General features: G+C 37.5%; 1 protein-coding gene across 1 annotated transcript; it reads left to right on the top strand.

Moving 5' to 3' along the window:
- The first annotated feature begins 4784 nt into the window (after nucleotides 1-4784).
- Nucleotides 4785-17357, top strand: LOC306828560 (interferon-induced protein 44-like). The gene is made up of 16 exons (XM_079351080.1): nucleotides 4785-4983; nucleotides 5508-5626; nucleotides 6135-6197; nucleotides 6792-6840; nucleotides 7037-7232; nucleotides 7448-7600; nucleotides 8686-8857; nucleotides 9094-9194; nucleotides 9404-9594; nucleotides 11927-12444; nucleotides 13962-14010; nucleotides 14240-14435; nucleotides 14512-14664; nucleotides 14777-14948; nucleotides 15712-15812; nucleotides 16170-17357. The coding sequence occupies exons 1-16, from the start codon at nucleotides 4961-4963 to the stop codon at nucleotides 16362-16364; spliced, it is 2451 nt and encodes an 816-aa protein (XP_079207206.1). The 5' UTR covers nucleotides 4785-4960; the 3' UTR covers nucleotides 16365-17357.
- Nucleotides 17358-17732: the final 375 nt, after the last annotated feature.

Below are 17732 nucleotides of genomic sequence, written 5' to 3'. Positions count from 1 at the left end.
GGCTGTTTGTACAGAACATCATGTCCTGTTTTTTCTGCAGCAGTCAAACCCAAACGTTACATTGTCACCTCAACAGAGGTACACGTAGAGAGAGGAGGAGAAAATCAAATCTGTGATGAAAAGACGGACAAAGCATGAGTTTTTTTCCATTTACTATCAGAAAAGAAGAATAGACATTTTGCCAATTTGTTGTCACGAAAACATCTATTTAATAACTACGTATGTGCAGCAAATCTAAATGTTCTCATCCATAAGAAAATAATGGCCTTGTCTTTTTGTTAACTACAAAAAAGCCTTTTAGGCAACATAAACTTAAACACACAACATCTATAGAATGTTTAATTTGTCACAGAAGCAAGCATTTTAGGATTGTCTGCTCAAACATTTAAAAATCTAAAGTAAAGATTGGTTCTGTAGATTCTGACCCAAATTGTGAGAAATGATTTAGATGCATTCTGGCATCTTTAATAATATTATGGATTTGTGTGATGGGACTGGGATTTTGTAAAGCTGTGTCTGTTTTTGCCTTCTTTATTTTATATCAGTGACTTTTACCTTACCTTTTTTATGATTTACTTTATGCGCACAAACTTTGTATATCAAAACCTGATGTGGATCTCACATAATGTGTAAACTGGTGATGAGTAGTGTTTTATTTTATTTTGTTTTATATTTTTTCTTGTGTTTTAAAAATCACCTGTATTGTCTGAAATGTGCATTAAAGTATTTTGAAAGCACCCTCAACATGTTTTTCAGGTATTCATTTTCTTGACCTCTCATTCGCTCCAGTCTGTTCCATCCAGGTCACCGCAGAGATTTAACTTGCAGGATACCGGCAGTGTTATAAATACGGAGACAGAGAGGACTTAAGTGTGTATGTGAGTAACATAGTCTACTCTAGATGAATAAGGGGGGCTGCTGTGTCACACAGCTACATAGTCAGCATAGCTCCCTGTTTAGACAGCTCCCTGCTTCCTCCTCTTCCTTCTCCACCTGCAGCTCCTTGCATAACAGATATCAGTGCTGAGTCAGAGCTGGATGTGACTGAACTACTCAAACACACAGGCCCAGAGGCCGAGGAAGAGTAAGCCTCACTGCATGACAATTTGGCTTGCAACGTTTGGCGGGAAATGTTCCTGGACAGAATTTTATACTTGGTGTTACTTAGCGTCTTGTGAAGGCACATTGGCTGATATCAATAGCTGTCCTCATGTTTATTCCTGCACTTCCAAGACAGATGCAACGATGCCAAGGACAAGCTGTGCCCCTTCCAGTGACTGAGCATGTTCACACTGTGCATCTGGGTTTATTGGACATGAGCTTATTTCAGGAGACACACAACACCTTTATTCTTAGTCCAAGTTTGTAAGTCTGGGTGGCCTCGTCACTGAATAACACATATGAGGATTTTACATGTTCACTTTACATGTTCAGCACATTGCAGTTGTTCTGTCCCCCCCCCCCCCCACCCCCCCAAAATAGCAGCATTTCAAAAGAACTGAGAAATATTGAAAATGTTTAACAAGGTTTCTTGAACCTGTTTGATCATTATTTTCTTATACATTTCTTTTTCTTCTTTTAAAGGGGAGTTTGTTCAATGGTCAGATTTTGTGTTTGTGTCCCGGCATGATGAGCAGCTCTAGACCTGGAGATTGTACCTCGACAAAGAGGTCTTGGTGCGTGAGATAAACTGATTATTGTTGACAAAGATGACATCAGAAGTTTTGCCCAAAGACTAAAATCAAAGACTAGTCCTGCTCTATATGAAGTATCATGAAATAACTATGACAATCATTTTTAGTTTCTTCCCTAACTTGTATCCGGTAATCAAAAACAAAAGTATAAAAGACTCCTTGCTGTATGAACTCATAACGATGTATCTTTATATTTCAATGGCCCCTAATAGACTGCTGTATTACTACATTCTGACAGCCTAAACATTCAGATTTTCTTTAATTAAGGTAACTCATTTTTGTATGTTCTCGGGTTTCTGTTGAGATGTATATAGCCAGGAGACTTCTGATACGTCCAATTTTAGCAACAAAAAAAAGGAAGAAAATCAATATATTCAGTAAGTTACAAGCAGGACCCACTAAGCCCGACTACAGTCCTGATGTGGTTACACAAGTTATTTAAAGTGTGTCTTACACATAATCACAAACATCACACCTGTGTCTTGTGTCAGGACTGTTTCATCATCAGGTCTGTTCTTACAGGGCCAATCTGTTTGGGTTTGTGGCTCTCCAGTATGAGCAGGGAAACATCCTCCATCCAAAAATAACACCCTTATTATTCAACTATCAAGGGTGACACTCACTTTTAATGACATCCTGTCACAACCTCAAGGCCTCAGCAGGTTGTTTGTTTGATGTTGGTAAGCAGCTCTGACATGAACTTCTGTATCAAACTCTTCAAAGTAGGCTATGACATGTTTTCCATCCAGATTCACATCTCCCTAATTACCCTTTACTAAACTGTTGAAAATCTTCCCATGTCAGTTTCCAAGAATCTAAACTATAGCTGACACAGCAATATCTATGTACGGCCACAAGGTTATAAAGATAGCAGTGTCTTTTTGTGGGCTGTTATTATGCCTGAGTACTCACAGGCTGTCTGACAGACGGCTGACCTAAAAGAACCTCAAAACATGTTTTCTTTCATTGCTGCAGAAAGTATGCCCTCTATCATCTCTACTGACAAGACAAAGAACTGAGAAGTTCAGATTATTTTCACTATTAATAAATAGAAAGTCCTCAGACAATTAGATCTAAATGAATACAGTGAACGCCAGTTTAGAATGATGGTGACAACAATTAAGAGGGGATTGAATAAAACCTTACCATGTGAAGATCTGATAGATGGGATTTGTTTTCTGTCAGATCCTTTGGGGCTCTCTGGATCTGGATCACAATATGAGGCCGCTTTGGAGAACAACGGAAGTTGAGTTGGTACCAGGCCAAAACAATGACTGAAGAAACCTGGAAAAAAAAGAAAAGAAAATCAGACGAGTTAAAGTGAAGTACAGGAACAACTTCAGTCCACAGTGTGCTGACAGCATGTCAAATGTGCAGACGTGTGGAAGACTATGAAATAATAAGGGGGAAAAGCTGGATTAACCAAATTAGCACACTCGTAATATGGTTTGAGTTTTGGATTAAAAGGACAAGCAGTTTGAAGTTTACTGTTTCAGTGATGTCAAATACATTCACATCGCAAACTCAATAATGCACTTTATTTGTTCTTTGTTGTTTATGGTTTGTTCTTTTGTTAATTTAAAATCCTCTGAAAGCAAGAAACCAAGTTCACATGCTGCACAAACATTTCAAACTAGTAAAATCAAACGTTAATTTATACTATATTCATATTATTAATCCCTCCACTGAGATGTCAAAGTAAAACATTTAATAAAGGAGTTATATTCAATCCAGTCATGAGATCTGATGTATGTGTGATAATGCACTTAGCTGGTAAAAAACAGTGTGCATTACTGTTTTCCCCAAAACATTTAGAAGTAAACATAATGCTGCCCTTGATTGCAGATCTAAAGCTGTCTTCAAACCATCATCACACACACACACACACACACACACACACACACACACACACACACACACACACCACATTAAAAACTACTGAGTGATAAAGACTCTCTCTCTGTGGACATGGGTTGACCTCTGCTGACATGTAGAGTCTGAGCGTCCACAGCTTCAAACACAGGAGCAGAGCACCATCCAGTGGACATATGGAAAAACAGACATTACATTAAACAACCAACCTATGTCACTGTATGAAAAAAAAGATGAAAATGGATGGATGGATTCAAAATCAAGCACATTTTCCATCAAAGTTTAGCAGTATTGGTCAATTCCTTTATTTGGTTACACCAGTAAAACAAGCAAAGAAAAACACTTTTAAGAAAAAGGTGATCAGTCTTTCTAAAGTTTTATCTCATGTCAAAACATCTGCTTGTTAATAGACATACCTGTCACCAAAAGTAAAAAATCATGACTGATTGGATAAACCAGAGCCACAGGCGGAAGTTAAACTAAGTGGAAGAGTCCTCAGAAATGAAAGTGTCCTTAGGAATTAAGATTCTGTGGGAACACTCCCACATCCTCCCACCAGCACAGTCATACTGTAATTCTGCAGTAATTCTCCAGCATCGAAGACATTCATTTACCTCTGGAAAACTTTAAAGTATTACAATGGTAGAATGTTGTATGTAATGTATACAGGCCGAGGCCAGTGGTTCCCAAAGTGGGGGTCGGGACCCACTGGAGGTTCATGAGACACAACGAAAAGGGGGTGCGTTCCATAACCAAATAAACATGTTAAATTATTTAAAATTTTACCCATCATTGTGAAAATACATACAAAAAGAAGCTGAATTTAAAATACAACTACAGTAATAGAGTTAGATTTATGCTGAGATAAAAGTGATTTAAAACATTTTATTGTGAGTTTGCACATACTGTAAGTGCAACAGTGTAGGTGTCTGTTTCCGAATAGAATAGAAAGAAACCTGAGTGTGTGTATATATATGTGTGTGTGTGGGGGGCGGGCTTACTCATGCTACTCATCAGATATTCATTGTATTTTTACAGTCTATGGTATTTTGTCCTTTTTAAAAACAAGTAAAGTTGCAATTGCAACTGTTTACAAAAAACATCCAATTTGCATTTGAGAAAAAATAATCCTGTGTTCCCATGCATTGGCTTCCACGGTTTAATACCCCAATAGCCATTCACAGGGGTTGTGTTTAAGGTTTGGTAATCTAGCCCTGTGTTAAAACAATAACTAATAGTTCCGCTATGTAGGCTTACAGCGCTGTCCGCCTTTAACTCACGGTTTAAGTTTCAGTTTCTTTTCTTCAGAAAATGCCTCACCTCTTCCTGTTCGCTGGACTTTCCTGTATTTTCATTGTGTTTGTCGCCACGACGAACTGCAGACTGCAGCCACCATGCAGAAAGAAAAAACATTCAGGTAATACTTTTTAACGTGACACAGGCAGATTTGGGAACTTAAAAAATACAAGTTAACATGGACTTGTAAAAAGACTATCCTTTGGTATTTTTATTTTGGCTACAGGTAAACTAACAGGCTTGTCTGAGCTGCTCTTATTTGTCACAACCATAGACGATTTAATTTATAGTCTATGGTCACAGTCATTCATCAGTTATGAAAAGACGGAACTAGTTTTTGGTAGGCTATATTAGAACTTTTTCATCGTTTTGTTTTTTTTTTTTAACCATGAATCACTTATTTTAAAAATATACTGTTAAGTACTTGACCATTTACCCAGAAAGCAAACCCAGAGGTCAACTGTTAAATACTTTTGTGCTGGATTTTTTTTTTCATTTCATTGTTGTGTTTTGCTTAAGAATATGCATTGATTTATGTTTTGACAGATGGATCTTGCCATTTAAAAATGTTTTGATAGCGCTACCAAATGATTTTCTTTTGATTTTCTTTCCTTATTATGTCCACCTCGTTGTGGTTGCTTTCAGTTTTGCATCACCTTTCCCAAAACCCGTGTTCAGTGTACCTGTCGAAGATCTTACTGTCTGTACTGCAGAACCTGTTTCAAAAGAGACAGTGGGGTACAAACCCTTTACTCCATTCTCAGGTAAGATTCGAAACAGTCCTAATCTGAGTTCACAGTCAAAAACAGCACTGCTACAAATTACAGAAAGACTGCTGGCATTGTCTTGCTTTTATTGTTAACCAATTTATTTTAATTTTTCCACTTTAGTTACTATCTTTGCTTCAATTTGTTTTAAATACACTACGCATCATGCCTGTGTTTCTGTAGGTGAGGCATCATACTTGAGAGAGTCAAAGGTTTTGCAAGGTAGAAATAAGAGGAGATTTCTGTTCATTCAGAAAAATATAATTAAACGTAAAAATAATGGTTAAGGATAATGATCCTAAACTATCAGTCCCATTTAAAATGTTAATACAGTCAAAACATAGAGAAGGCCATAGATTTTATATATAATATAGATTATGCCTGTTTTGTGACAGACACTGGAAAGACGCCTGAATCATCAATGGACATACAAGATGATTCTGACTCTTTTTTTTAACCGCCATTACAATGGAGAGTGAAAAACAAACTTTGTTTTCATTTTCAGAAAAATTTCTAAACAGGCCCAAACCAAGATGCAAGTCAAAGACTGACATTGGCAAAAAAAAAGGTTGGAGGCATTGTCTTATTTTTACAGTTTTACAATTTCTTTTTACTGTTCACAAAACAGTAAATGCAGACTACAGAGCCCATCAAGTAAAACAAATACAGATGAGTTCAAACATATAGAAAACAGAACCAAAATGTCAAGGGAAAAAACAAACAAACAGCCATCTCCTTTTAAACAAATTGAGCTGATGGCGTCTCACGCTCTCCTGAACTGCCCCTCCTCAGTAACTGCAAACTCACAGTACCTGTCATACATGAATCTAACCTTCTGTTTGCCATCCAAACCACACACTGCTGTAGTTTCCATTCTTTATAGTTCTTGCATGCCGTAGACAAGCAGTCTGTGTGTCTGTCCCTTTAATGCCTGTTTGGTGTTAGTGTCTCAAAAAATGTTCATTTTAACCTTTGGAATCTTCGGGACGTGACACCCCTGAAATTACGTCATTATCATCTAATCCTTAAAGCTAGAAAATTACATTTAATTGGAAATGCAATTGACCATACATTAGTCCCCTTTTTTTCTTTAAGAATTTCAACTCTAAGTAGAGAAAAAAACAAAAAACATAAACTTTAACAACTCTTGATCTCTCTCCAGTTCAACAGAAGTTGGAGACTTCATGGAGAGACATGGAGTGGACTGAAGAGTAAGTAAAAACTGGAACATTACATAAAGTTAAGCTTGAAACTATGTATGTAATTGTTGAATTTACTGCTCGCTTTAAGCTAAAATAAACTGTATTTTACTTACTCTCAAGACCATACCCCGTACTTTTTAATCATAAATGCACTCCTGCCACTTCAACAAAGTGTAAACAGAAAGTATCTAAAATGACAATCCAGGCACAAGACAGGTCTGATGAAGACCATCAGCTCCTACACTCCAAGGTGTGGGGAGGCGACTCAGACTCGGGTGCTCCTCTTGGGACCTCTCGGTTCAGGAAAGTCCAGCTTTATCAGTTCGGTCCAGTCTGCATTTAATGGCAGAGTAACAAACCGGGCCATGGTGGGCTCGTCCTCCACCAGCTTTACCAAGAAGGTAAAAGCAGCGCTGATGTTTTACTGAGGCAAAATACTTAAACAGTTTCATATTATTCCCTTCTAAAATAGCAAGATACCTTAATAGTCTTCAACAAACATTCAGATTCAATGTACATTACAGCAACGCTTCATTACATTGTGTCAAGAGTCAAGACAGTCTTTGTGAACGACCCATCAGCACATCAATCCCATGAACTTCTTTATGTTTGTCAGCTGCAGTCGTTCAACATCCGTGGACCGAAGGGAGAGGATCCTACAGGACTGGTCCTGTGTGATGCTTTGGGCCTAGGAGATGGAGAGATGACGGGCCTGACTCTCCATGATGTCCTGTCCATCATCAAAGGTCATGTACCTGAGGGACACAAGGTGAGCAGGAGAGGCCCACAGCAAGGATTTGCAGATTACAGTGCGAGTCAGTAATTTTTTCCAGTCTGAAATGTCTCATCTGTAACTTAGCTGAAATCCCCCCCCGCGCTGGGCACGGACATATTGTGCATCGTCTGTGCAGTAGGTATCCATGACAACAGCCATGGTTTTGATATCCTCTTTCGTCTGGTTATCAAAACACATTTAACTTACTAATGAAACATGAAAAGTTATGTATCTCTTATCTAAACTGATAAAAACTTCTCAGAAAAGTTAGACTTAGACAAAAACAGCCAAATATAACAAACAACTATGACATTTTTAAGAAAGATTAAATGTAAAGACATGTATTTTTACTTTGTAGTTTGACTGGAGTTGCAACTGCATGAAATGATATATTCGACTGACGATACAATACAATATGTATATTGATACTTCGTACATAATAACATGTTATCATGATTTTCTAGAAGTGTCTGTGACAGTAAAAGTGCAAATCATCCTTTTTCTTATTTTGACTCCTCTCTTCTTCAGCTACTGAGCAACAACAAACAGATAGCTCCCTTTGCTGGATAAAAACAAAGAGTGTTGCAAAATATTATTTGTTTAACTAGAATACACTATCTACTGATAGCTAATAGCTAATTTTACTATGAGCTATTTTTAATAATATAGCGTGATATTGTAGTGTTCCTATCTGTTAACAGAGGCAGAGATTATAGTCTTTAATTCTTCACTGCAGGCAGACAGCAGGGGGAGCCCCAAATGTCTTGGCATGACTTTTTGGGAGCTGTCATGTCTTTATGTAGGTCTAAGCTGTTGACGTGTCCTCTTCTGGACTATGAGGTTGACTCTCTATATTTTATGTATATAATATTTATAATATTATATATTCACTGCAGAACTTGTAAGAACACTGATGATGGTATGAGTATTTTACTCTAATGCCAGTAAACACATAGATTTAGTCAATTATAAATACCATTAGAAAAAAAATCAGTCAACTTTAGCTGCAGATTATCTTTTCATGAGCCAATGATGGCACACTTAGACGATGAAGTTACCTCTTCATTTTCCTCCCCCAGTTCAGCCCAGACCAGCCGGTGAGGTCTGAGACTGTGGGCTATGTGAAGAAGCCCAGCATCAGAGAGAAGATCCATTGTGTGGTTTTTGTGGTGGACGCTTCTAAAGTCCTGACCTACCCCAAAGGCCTCAGTACCACCTTCCAGCAGCTCCGAGAGCACATCAGTGACCTGGGTAAGGAAGAGGCCACAGGCAGAGGATCACAAAGGGTTCTCACTTAAACAGATGAATGTGACATGAACATTAAAGCCACTCTATCCTCTTCTTATTGGAATATTCAGAAGCAAAATTAAAGTAATCTTTTACCTATATTTGTATATGAAGATGAAGTAGAACTGCCAATATGTTCTTTTTTTTCTTCATGTAATTGCGTGGAAAGCAATCGTGACAGCATCATGTTTGTATGTTAGGTGTTCACCAGGTGGCTCTACTCACCCACGTCGACCAAGTGTGTACAGAAACTGCCAAAGATGTGACAAAGGTTTACGAAAGCAGAGTCATTAAGGACATGGTGGGTAAAAAAAAGTCCATATAAGATACAGTCATGTGTAAGGAGAAAAATGTAAAAATCTTAAATCTTGTTTTCCCAGCTTTTATTTTCAGTAATTATGCTGAATCATTTTCTGTTGTCATAGTGCCATTTTATTAAGCATGGGATTGAAGGAGTTCAATGCGTTCAAACTACAGATTGTGGTTTTTTTTTTTTTTGTGTGTGTGTAGATAGCTAAAGCTGGAGCTCTGTTGGGTATGTCCACCTCCTACATCGTCCCAGTGAAGAACTACTCATCAGAGTTGGATGTGAATGTCAACACTGACGTGCTTCTGCTTAGTGCTGTGGATCACATCCTGCAGTATGCTGACCTGTATTTCCAGGACAATACACCACAATACACCCTGCCAAAGATAGAGTTATAACCATGTTCAATGTCATCAACTAATGAGCCTGTGCACTCACTTCAATTTAAAGGGCCTTTATGTTGGATTGAAAGAGTTATGACATCACCAACTCCTTGATATGTAACTTACACTTTTTTCTTTTACCTTGTGTGTAATGTCCAATGTTTTGGGAAAGCTTGCAGCATTAACTAATTCACTTATATATGGAACTTTCTCTCATGATGAGAGTGGATTAAAGTTCGGAGGGGTCCAGAGCTGTCCTATCGTCTGCTGAGACGATCAGTTTAACTTTGTACATTGAGAGCACAGTTACTGAAAACACTTTCCTTGTGTGTGTTTACGCATACATGGCCAGATGATTCTGATTCAGGATTTCTTGAAATGACATACTTAAAGCAAAAATTGTCATATTTTCAACATATTTCTAAGCTTGACCATGAATAGCAAAGTTTAACAGTCTTAATATTTGGAGTGCACACTATGATGTTATTGACATCACTTGCTCTTTACAGCTGTGTCAGGGTCTTTATGCAGCTAGCTGTCCTGGTAAATACAATCTTATAATAATGAATATTGCAATAAAATGAACAATTATTCTCTTCATTTCATTGACTGCTTTATGAAAAGGCTTATTATGGTTTGTATTCATTGTTTTTTTTATTTTGAAGTGATGGTTTAAAGGTCATGAAATGCAGACATTTTAAAAACTGAACAGATTTGTGAAAGTATTTTACTCTGCTTACACATTAAAAAAAGTTTTTAGAGAAGATGATCATTAAAAGCATTGAAAACCACAGCAGGTAACACATGTCAGACACAAGCTATGTGTTTTAACAGTTCAAAGAGTTTAATTAAAAAGGGTTGTAAAGTAACAAAGTATAAGAACTTTGCTACAGTACATATAAACAAATCTGTAATTTGAGTATTTTTCATTTGTACTATTACAATTAAATTCACAACATTTTATCTTCACAAAATGATACTGTTCTTCACTAGGTTAAAACTGGACACGTCCTTGTAATAATGAAGAACCTGTATGTAATGATGAGTCTCTCTGTGGTCCATGCATCAACAAGAGGAGGTGGAGCTCTCATTAAAACACATGCAGCCGCACCAGAGACCTCTAATGAACAGTAATCTGGCTGTCTCATGTTTTTAGACTTTTTCTTTTTGTTACTATATTACTACTCTACGAATACTACTATTACTATAACAATAGTAAAGTCGATTGAGAGATTGATTTCCCACATAGTCTATGTGAAGAATCAAATGAGGACACTTTCAGTTTCATTTTACCAGAAAGCACTTTATCATCCTTGTTACTGTCAGTCTTCCTATTTTCTCTGAGATGGTCAGTGCCTAGCTGTTCACACGCCAAGAAGGTAAGAATAGAAACCGTTAGAGGTTTCATTTAATATTAAACGTTTAGTTAAAGTTACGAAGAGTGTTTTACCGAAGTGTTTGGACCTCCGGAGGCAAATGTCCGAAGTTTAATCTGGAGATCGTTCAAAATAGTGCTTTAAATTTAAGTAACATTTTTAATTATTCTAATCTTGAAAGAAGGAGTGACGCTGGAATGTAGTTTAAAAGAGGTTTGAAAACTTACTTTGAAACTGAGGCAGAAATGTGAGGCTACTTTAATGTAAAGTAGTCTGTGGTTAAATAATAACGTTTCATTGTTTCATTTGACTCCAGTTAGGAGTTTCATGAACTGAAATACAGCAATGAAAACGTTGTTGTTTTAGTGAACTGTATTTTAGGTTTTCACAGTATTATGAAAATGTCCACAAGGCACGCCCCTCACTTATATGCACAAGCGCTAGAGTGTGGGCTCGTGCATTCATGGAGTAGATAGCGAGCAAGGTGCAGTTTACATCTGCTACAGATGACGGATTGTCTTTGTTTCTTTTTTAGAGCACATGAATTATTATTTATTGTCAGGACCTAAAGACAATTTCAACCAAAATCCTAAAAGAATATGTATCTGGAGGAAATTACCTAGCTTGCCTTTAATTTATTATTATTATTATTATTATTATTATTATTATTATTATTATTATTATTATTGTTGTTGTTGTTATGTCTTGAACTGGATATAGTAAAATCCAGTTATAGCTATAGCTGATTCCATCAACAGTGTAACACAATATAATCATCAGCCCAATCGTAATGTACAAACCTAAGATTGAACATTACAGATTCAGAGCTCATTCATACAAATATGCAACTGCAGAGTGTTAATACAATGTTTTTTTTGTTTATAATTAGCTTAAGACTGATTTTCCTAACCTACTGTTTATATTTTATAAAGACTCTGTTTCTTTTTCTATTTAGACACCACTGAAGATTTCTTCAGCATCATTTACAAAACTCAGCAAACCATCTGTTCACCATGAACTCCAGACTTACCAGGACCCAGCAGAGAAGTATCTGCACACAGCTAGGGAGAGTCAACCTGCAGCTGCTGTACAAGGCCAGCGTCCACGGATTCACTGGTGCAGCCTTTCACCAACGATGTGACACCCGCAGTCCCACAGTCTCTGTGGGCTTCAATGCCTCTGGTTATGTTTTTGGGGGCTACACTAAACAACCATTCAGTCAGTCAGCACAGTACGTGCACGATGATCAGGCCTTCCTTTTCACATTCAGTGGAGAAAAGCTCCTCAAATATCCAGTCACAAGCCCTGCTCATGCAGTGAGAATGGTTGCTAATTCTGGGCCATATTTTGGAGAAGCTTTGGTTCTGGTAAATGGAAGCCAACCTGTGGTCCATAGCAATCCAGGAAATTACTACACCTTCACTGCTGCAGAAATGCATGGCAATGACCTCAACATGACTGAGTGTGAAGTTTACCAAGTCGTGGGTGAGTTATTAAAGTGAATATCTTATCTATCTGTTTTTGTGTCATTTGGCACAATATTCTTGAGGAGTTATTGTATCTTGTATCCTGAAAATACCAAAAGCTGATAATGATGTGATCATACAGAAACTTGCATTTTCCTAATCTTGTCTCGTAAGTAACCTAATTTGATAGTATATCTAAAAATCTAGAGTAGAAGGTAGTTACCCCTGCTTGTTTGCATCAGAATTACTAGTCTGTGACCCAAAATGCTTGAGCAATAATGTGTCCAAGCTATAATGCAGCTACCTGCCACTAGTCAGGGCTGAAGTTCCCTACTTTACTGAGGGATGGCAGTCATAGGAGCAGCCTGGTTTGTCAGTATTTGCGGAAAATTGAAATAAATTTGTATGTAAACTCGTTAAACTGGCATATCAACAGGAAAAATGCATACCCACATTCAGCTTAGGCATGTTGAGGTTAACTTCAAGGAGGACCGAAACAATTGAAAACACAATTTGACCTCACTAACACATCACAATGTGCCACACATTCAGCAGCATTTTAAGTTTGCTTTGAACGGTATGAAAGGCTTTTCATAGCGAGAACCTACTAGGTTGCTCAGAGTGGCTGTTTGCCTGCAGCCAAATGATTTAATTTTGAATTGTTTTTTGGATTAAGTGTTTAGTTAATTCATGTCATGTGAAAGAGGGGCAGAAGATCAAAGATTAATCTTGTTTCTGCTCCTTTTCATTTAAAGAGATTTTATATTTCTATTTAAGTGTATTATTTGTCTAAAAAAATATTATCAAGTTCAGCAGTTGACAAGATGAATTTAAATGTCTATTTAACAGACAGGAAACTAGTTGTTAGAAACATCCTTACACTACACCCTTTACAGCTTCAATATAGTGTTGCAGAAGCAATGATACAAAACTCATCTAAGTCCAACAAGCCTAAGGACACAAAGATAGGTGCATGTGCAACATAACATGGGTGCTGGGCACAAGAACTAGAAATAATAACACGTACACTGTACTGTGCACCATTTTCCTGAGCAAGACAGGTATCAGTAAAACACTGTCGAGAAGGGCTGAAGTGAACATTTATTTTTGTATGTATTTTTTATTTTAAATTTTTTAACGAAATGTCATCCTTACTTATTTTAAGTGTTTAACATGCATCCCAAATGTAACCTTTAGCGTGGAAAAGTTATTATTTTTTTTTAAAGGCTGTTTCGGCAGTATGCTGTTCAGTGGTTTCAGGCTTTAAAATGAAGTATATGGAGATTCTTGCTTTTATTTCTTAGGTTAAATTGATTCATCTGTGCTAGTTTCAGTGTGTTTTATTATCAGATTAAAACTCATCACAGGAACTTCAAACAACACAGTCCTGCTCTGTCAACATGCTCACTATAAATTATTCCTTACATATGTTGTGTGTTGTACGTCTTTCTCCTCACCATAAAAATAGGTTATACAAGATCGTTATTTTTAAAACTTTTTTTTGTGATATATATATATTTATATATTTTTTTACAGAAATGACTGAACTGGAGAGCCCATGGAGAACTGTAATCTGGGAAACTAAGTAAGCTGAATATCGTGTAATGTGCTATAATAGATCAAGTGAGAAAAAGGATGCTTAGAAGAAACAGTAGTGTTTGTTATTAGGATGAAATGAGGAAAGTGTTCTCGACATTATAACAAGAAAAGAGGATGTGCGTGGCAGGACATACAGTGCCATACTCAGCACCATCTTGTAGGTTATTGATGTATGTACAAGCTGTTTCTCAATCAGCCTTTTCTTGTTTCTATAGGAAGAGAACAGAGCTGGTGGATAATCTAAGGACCTACAGACCATTAGTCAGCTCTGTGTCCAAGGCCCGGGTCCTGTTAATTGGGCCAGTTGGAGCTGGAAAGTCCAGCTTCTTTAATTCTCTCAAGTCTGTGTTCAGAGGCCACGTCAGCAATCAGGCCATGGCTGGATGCTCCACCACCAGCCTCACCACGCAGGTTACAGTCTGACTATTAATAATTTCCATTAGTGGAGACTTTTTGTGAGTTGTTCCTTTTCTGCTTCCTTCAACAGTTTCGTACCTACTCTTTGAATGATGGACGAGAAGGAAAACCTCTGCCAATCATCTTGTGTGATACCATGGGGTTAGAGGAAAGCACAGGGGCGGGGATAGGCTTGGATGACATCATCAGCATACTTAGGGGCCATCTGCCAGATCGCTATCAGGTAGCCTACTGCAATTTGTCCCATCTAACAGGATTTTGAAAGTATTAATCATAAAGTTGACTTCAGTTTAAACAAACCTCTTCTTTTTTTGTCTGTTTACTGAACATCTCAGTTCAACCCCGCTGCTCCTTTGGATTTGGATGCCCATGGATATCGTGAGAGACCAGAGCTTAAGGACAAGGTCCACTGTGTTGCCTATGTCCTTGATGCCTGCAAGGTCTCCATCATGCCCTCAAAGCTGGAGGAGAAGTTGGACGCTATCCGCAGAAAGATCAACTTGACTGGTCAGTAAAATGTAGACCCATTAACTTAGAGGAGCTGTCTGCAAGCCACACAGCTACTGGTACCAACAGATGACTCAGCCATGGAGACTGTGCTTGAAGCAGCGTCAGTTTTTACTCTTCTAACGGCCCTGACACACCAAAGAGATCGTCAGCCGTCGGTCCTAGTTGGACTGTCGGTGAGCGGCCGTCAACTTAGTTTTTGCGGTGTGTCCGATTCCACTGCTACCCGTTGGCTCCTGTCTGCCTTTTTTTTTTTTTTTTTTGCAAATTTGACATGTTGAATTGGCGTCAGCAACTTTTTGGCCAAGATGTAAGGTGACGACACAGGCGGCCTTCATCACCTCTAGTTATTTGCCCTCTGCTTTGTGTGTCAGGGCCTTAACAAGCTCAGGAGGTCAGGGTTGTTTAGGGGAGGGGCGACTCATCAGGGAGTGATGGCAGAGTTACGTTTAATTACAGTAAGCAGATCGACAGTGTAAAACAGAGAAGAAGTTTGTTGATGTATTTGTTTGATGTTGTCAACTTTATCCAGGACACTCTTGAAAAAGAGATTTATAATCTCAATGAGTTTCTCTTCCTGGTTAAATAAAGGTTAGAATTTTCATATGCAGTAGTTATCCGTTATTTCTTCTATGTGTTTTTATTTTATTTAAGATATTCACGTTTATTTATTGCAGCTTTGTTTGGACTTTTTGGCCTTTGAGTGTTTTTGACCTGACACTAAAGAATCCTCAGTGAAATGTCCTTTCTCTGTTGTTTCCAGGAGTCCCTCAACTGGTCCTGCTCACTAAAGTCGATAAAGCCTGTCCTCTGGTGTCAGAGGATGTGACAAACGTTTATAAGAGTAGCTACATTAAGGAAATGGTGAGCACTAAGGTTTCACGCTTATCAAAAAGTATTAAAATGTCCTGTGAATGTTTTCTCCATCTTCAAGGCTGAAAGTTGATCAGATAAATACGATAAATCTGACCTTGACGTATCATATATATTGTAAAGCATCAGTAAGATTGCAGGTAATCAAAGTCATATCATTTAGAATAATTGTTCATGTGACTTTTGTTTAAAAGTTGTTTGTTGTAAAAGCTAGGATGCCATTATCAACAATTTAATAACCTGACTTTTACTCATAATAAGACAAATAAAGAATGTTTAACTTTCAAAAGTTGGCACAATTCTTTTTTTTTATTATTATTAGTTTTTAACATATGTTTTGTCATTCAGATGCAGGAGGCCAGCACTCGGCTCGGCCTGCCGTTGTCCTGTGTTGTTCCGGTGAAGAACTACAGCGAGGAGTTGGAGGTGAACTCAAACTGCGACATCCTGCTGCTCAGTGCTGTTAATCAGATGCTTCGCCTCACTGATGACTACTTTGACGAAATCAATGACCGAGTCAGCAACATGAAAACCAAAGAGTGAGAAGTGTTTGTTCAGCAGATACACAAACATGGGCGTCACTGATGACAGGTACTGAATGATCTATAAATGCAGCAGTCATCATCATCATCATCCATCAGCACTAACATGCATGATGCTTCTTGTATGTATTTCAAATCAGCTCTTTCATTTATAATATTCACACAGTTTAGGACATATTTGATAAAACTTTGATCATATTCTATTCTGATGTCCTGTTCAGCTTGAATTCTGCTATAATGTCTCTATAATATATGTTTATTCTGGGCTGCTCTGGTATCAGATTTGATCTTACACTATTGATTTCTTTATGGATAACTGAAATAGATAACTTCATTCCAGTAGACTTGTATTTTATTAAGCTGAGTTAGAAAGTTTGCATTTTGGTGTTCTGACATGTTCTGATGTTTTTTTTTTAACCAAAAGTTACTGAGCTTCAACAAAGCCTTCTTTTTAATTACTTGTGTTAAGTGTTAAAAATACAAAGACATTAAGTGTTGCACACAGTGTTGATATTATTTCAATGCTCTCGTCGTTTCAAACTTCTAAACCTTTTTTTTAAAAAACACCAACAGCACAAACTTGGCCTGATCAATACCAATACCAAAACTACTTGACTCTCTGGAGAGTGATGATGCTTGTTGGAATCCTTAGAGCGCACCCTGCTGGTGAAAGAGAACTGCTAGTTCAACACTCAAATGTTTTTTTTGACTGGATAATAAATCTAATAATATCTGCGCATTAGTTAATTAGCTGATAACAATAGTCAGTAGAGCTTATATTGGCGGATATTTTCCATTAGCAGATTAATTGATCATTCTCGAAACAGACAATCTGAATTTAGTCCAGTTTTTTTTCCACTTCAGGCATTGTGATACAAAGTTATTTTCTTTTTGGTGTTTTTGAAGAATTCTTTAGTGAAGGGACCATTTCATGTATTTTACTAAATTACCATTTAGTTCATTTGCATCTGTAGTCACTTGGCGGGTCGCTAACAACACATATTTACAAAATTTAAATGACAGAACAGTGCAGTACATCACACACACACACGCGTGACGGTATGACATGTAGGAAAGGCTCACAGCATACATTAAGTCTCGGCTGCATCAAACGGATCAAACAGGCTTCTAATTTGTGTAAAATCAGCCAAACTGTTTTCAGGAAAACAATTAATTAGTCTCTAACTACGAGTAGAAAGAGTTGTCTGGTTTTGTTTTGCATGTTGTTTTCATTCTGCTTGTTCTTCCAGTTATAAACAATAAAAGCTCTTACAGTCCAGACAGGACATTATGGAAAACTGAGAAACCTAGACTCTTTTCTTGTGTGATCAAATCTCAATACGATTATATTTTTGATATTCTTTTATCC

This window comes from Symphodus melops (assembly GCF_947650265.1).
Source record: "Symphodus melops genome assembly, chromosome: 8".
Lineage (NCBI taxonomy): Eukaryota > Metazoa > Chordata > Actinopteri > Labriformes > Labridae > Symphodus > Symphodus melops.
The sequence above is the reverse complement of the archived record's forward strand: the minus strand, read 5'-3'. Positions and strand labels throughout refer to the sequence as shown.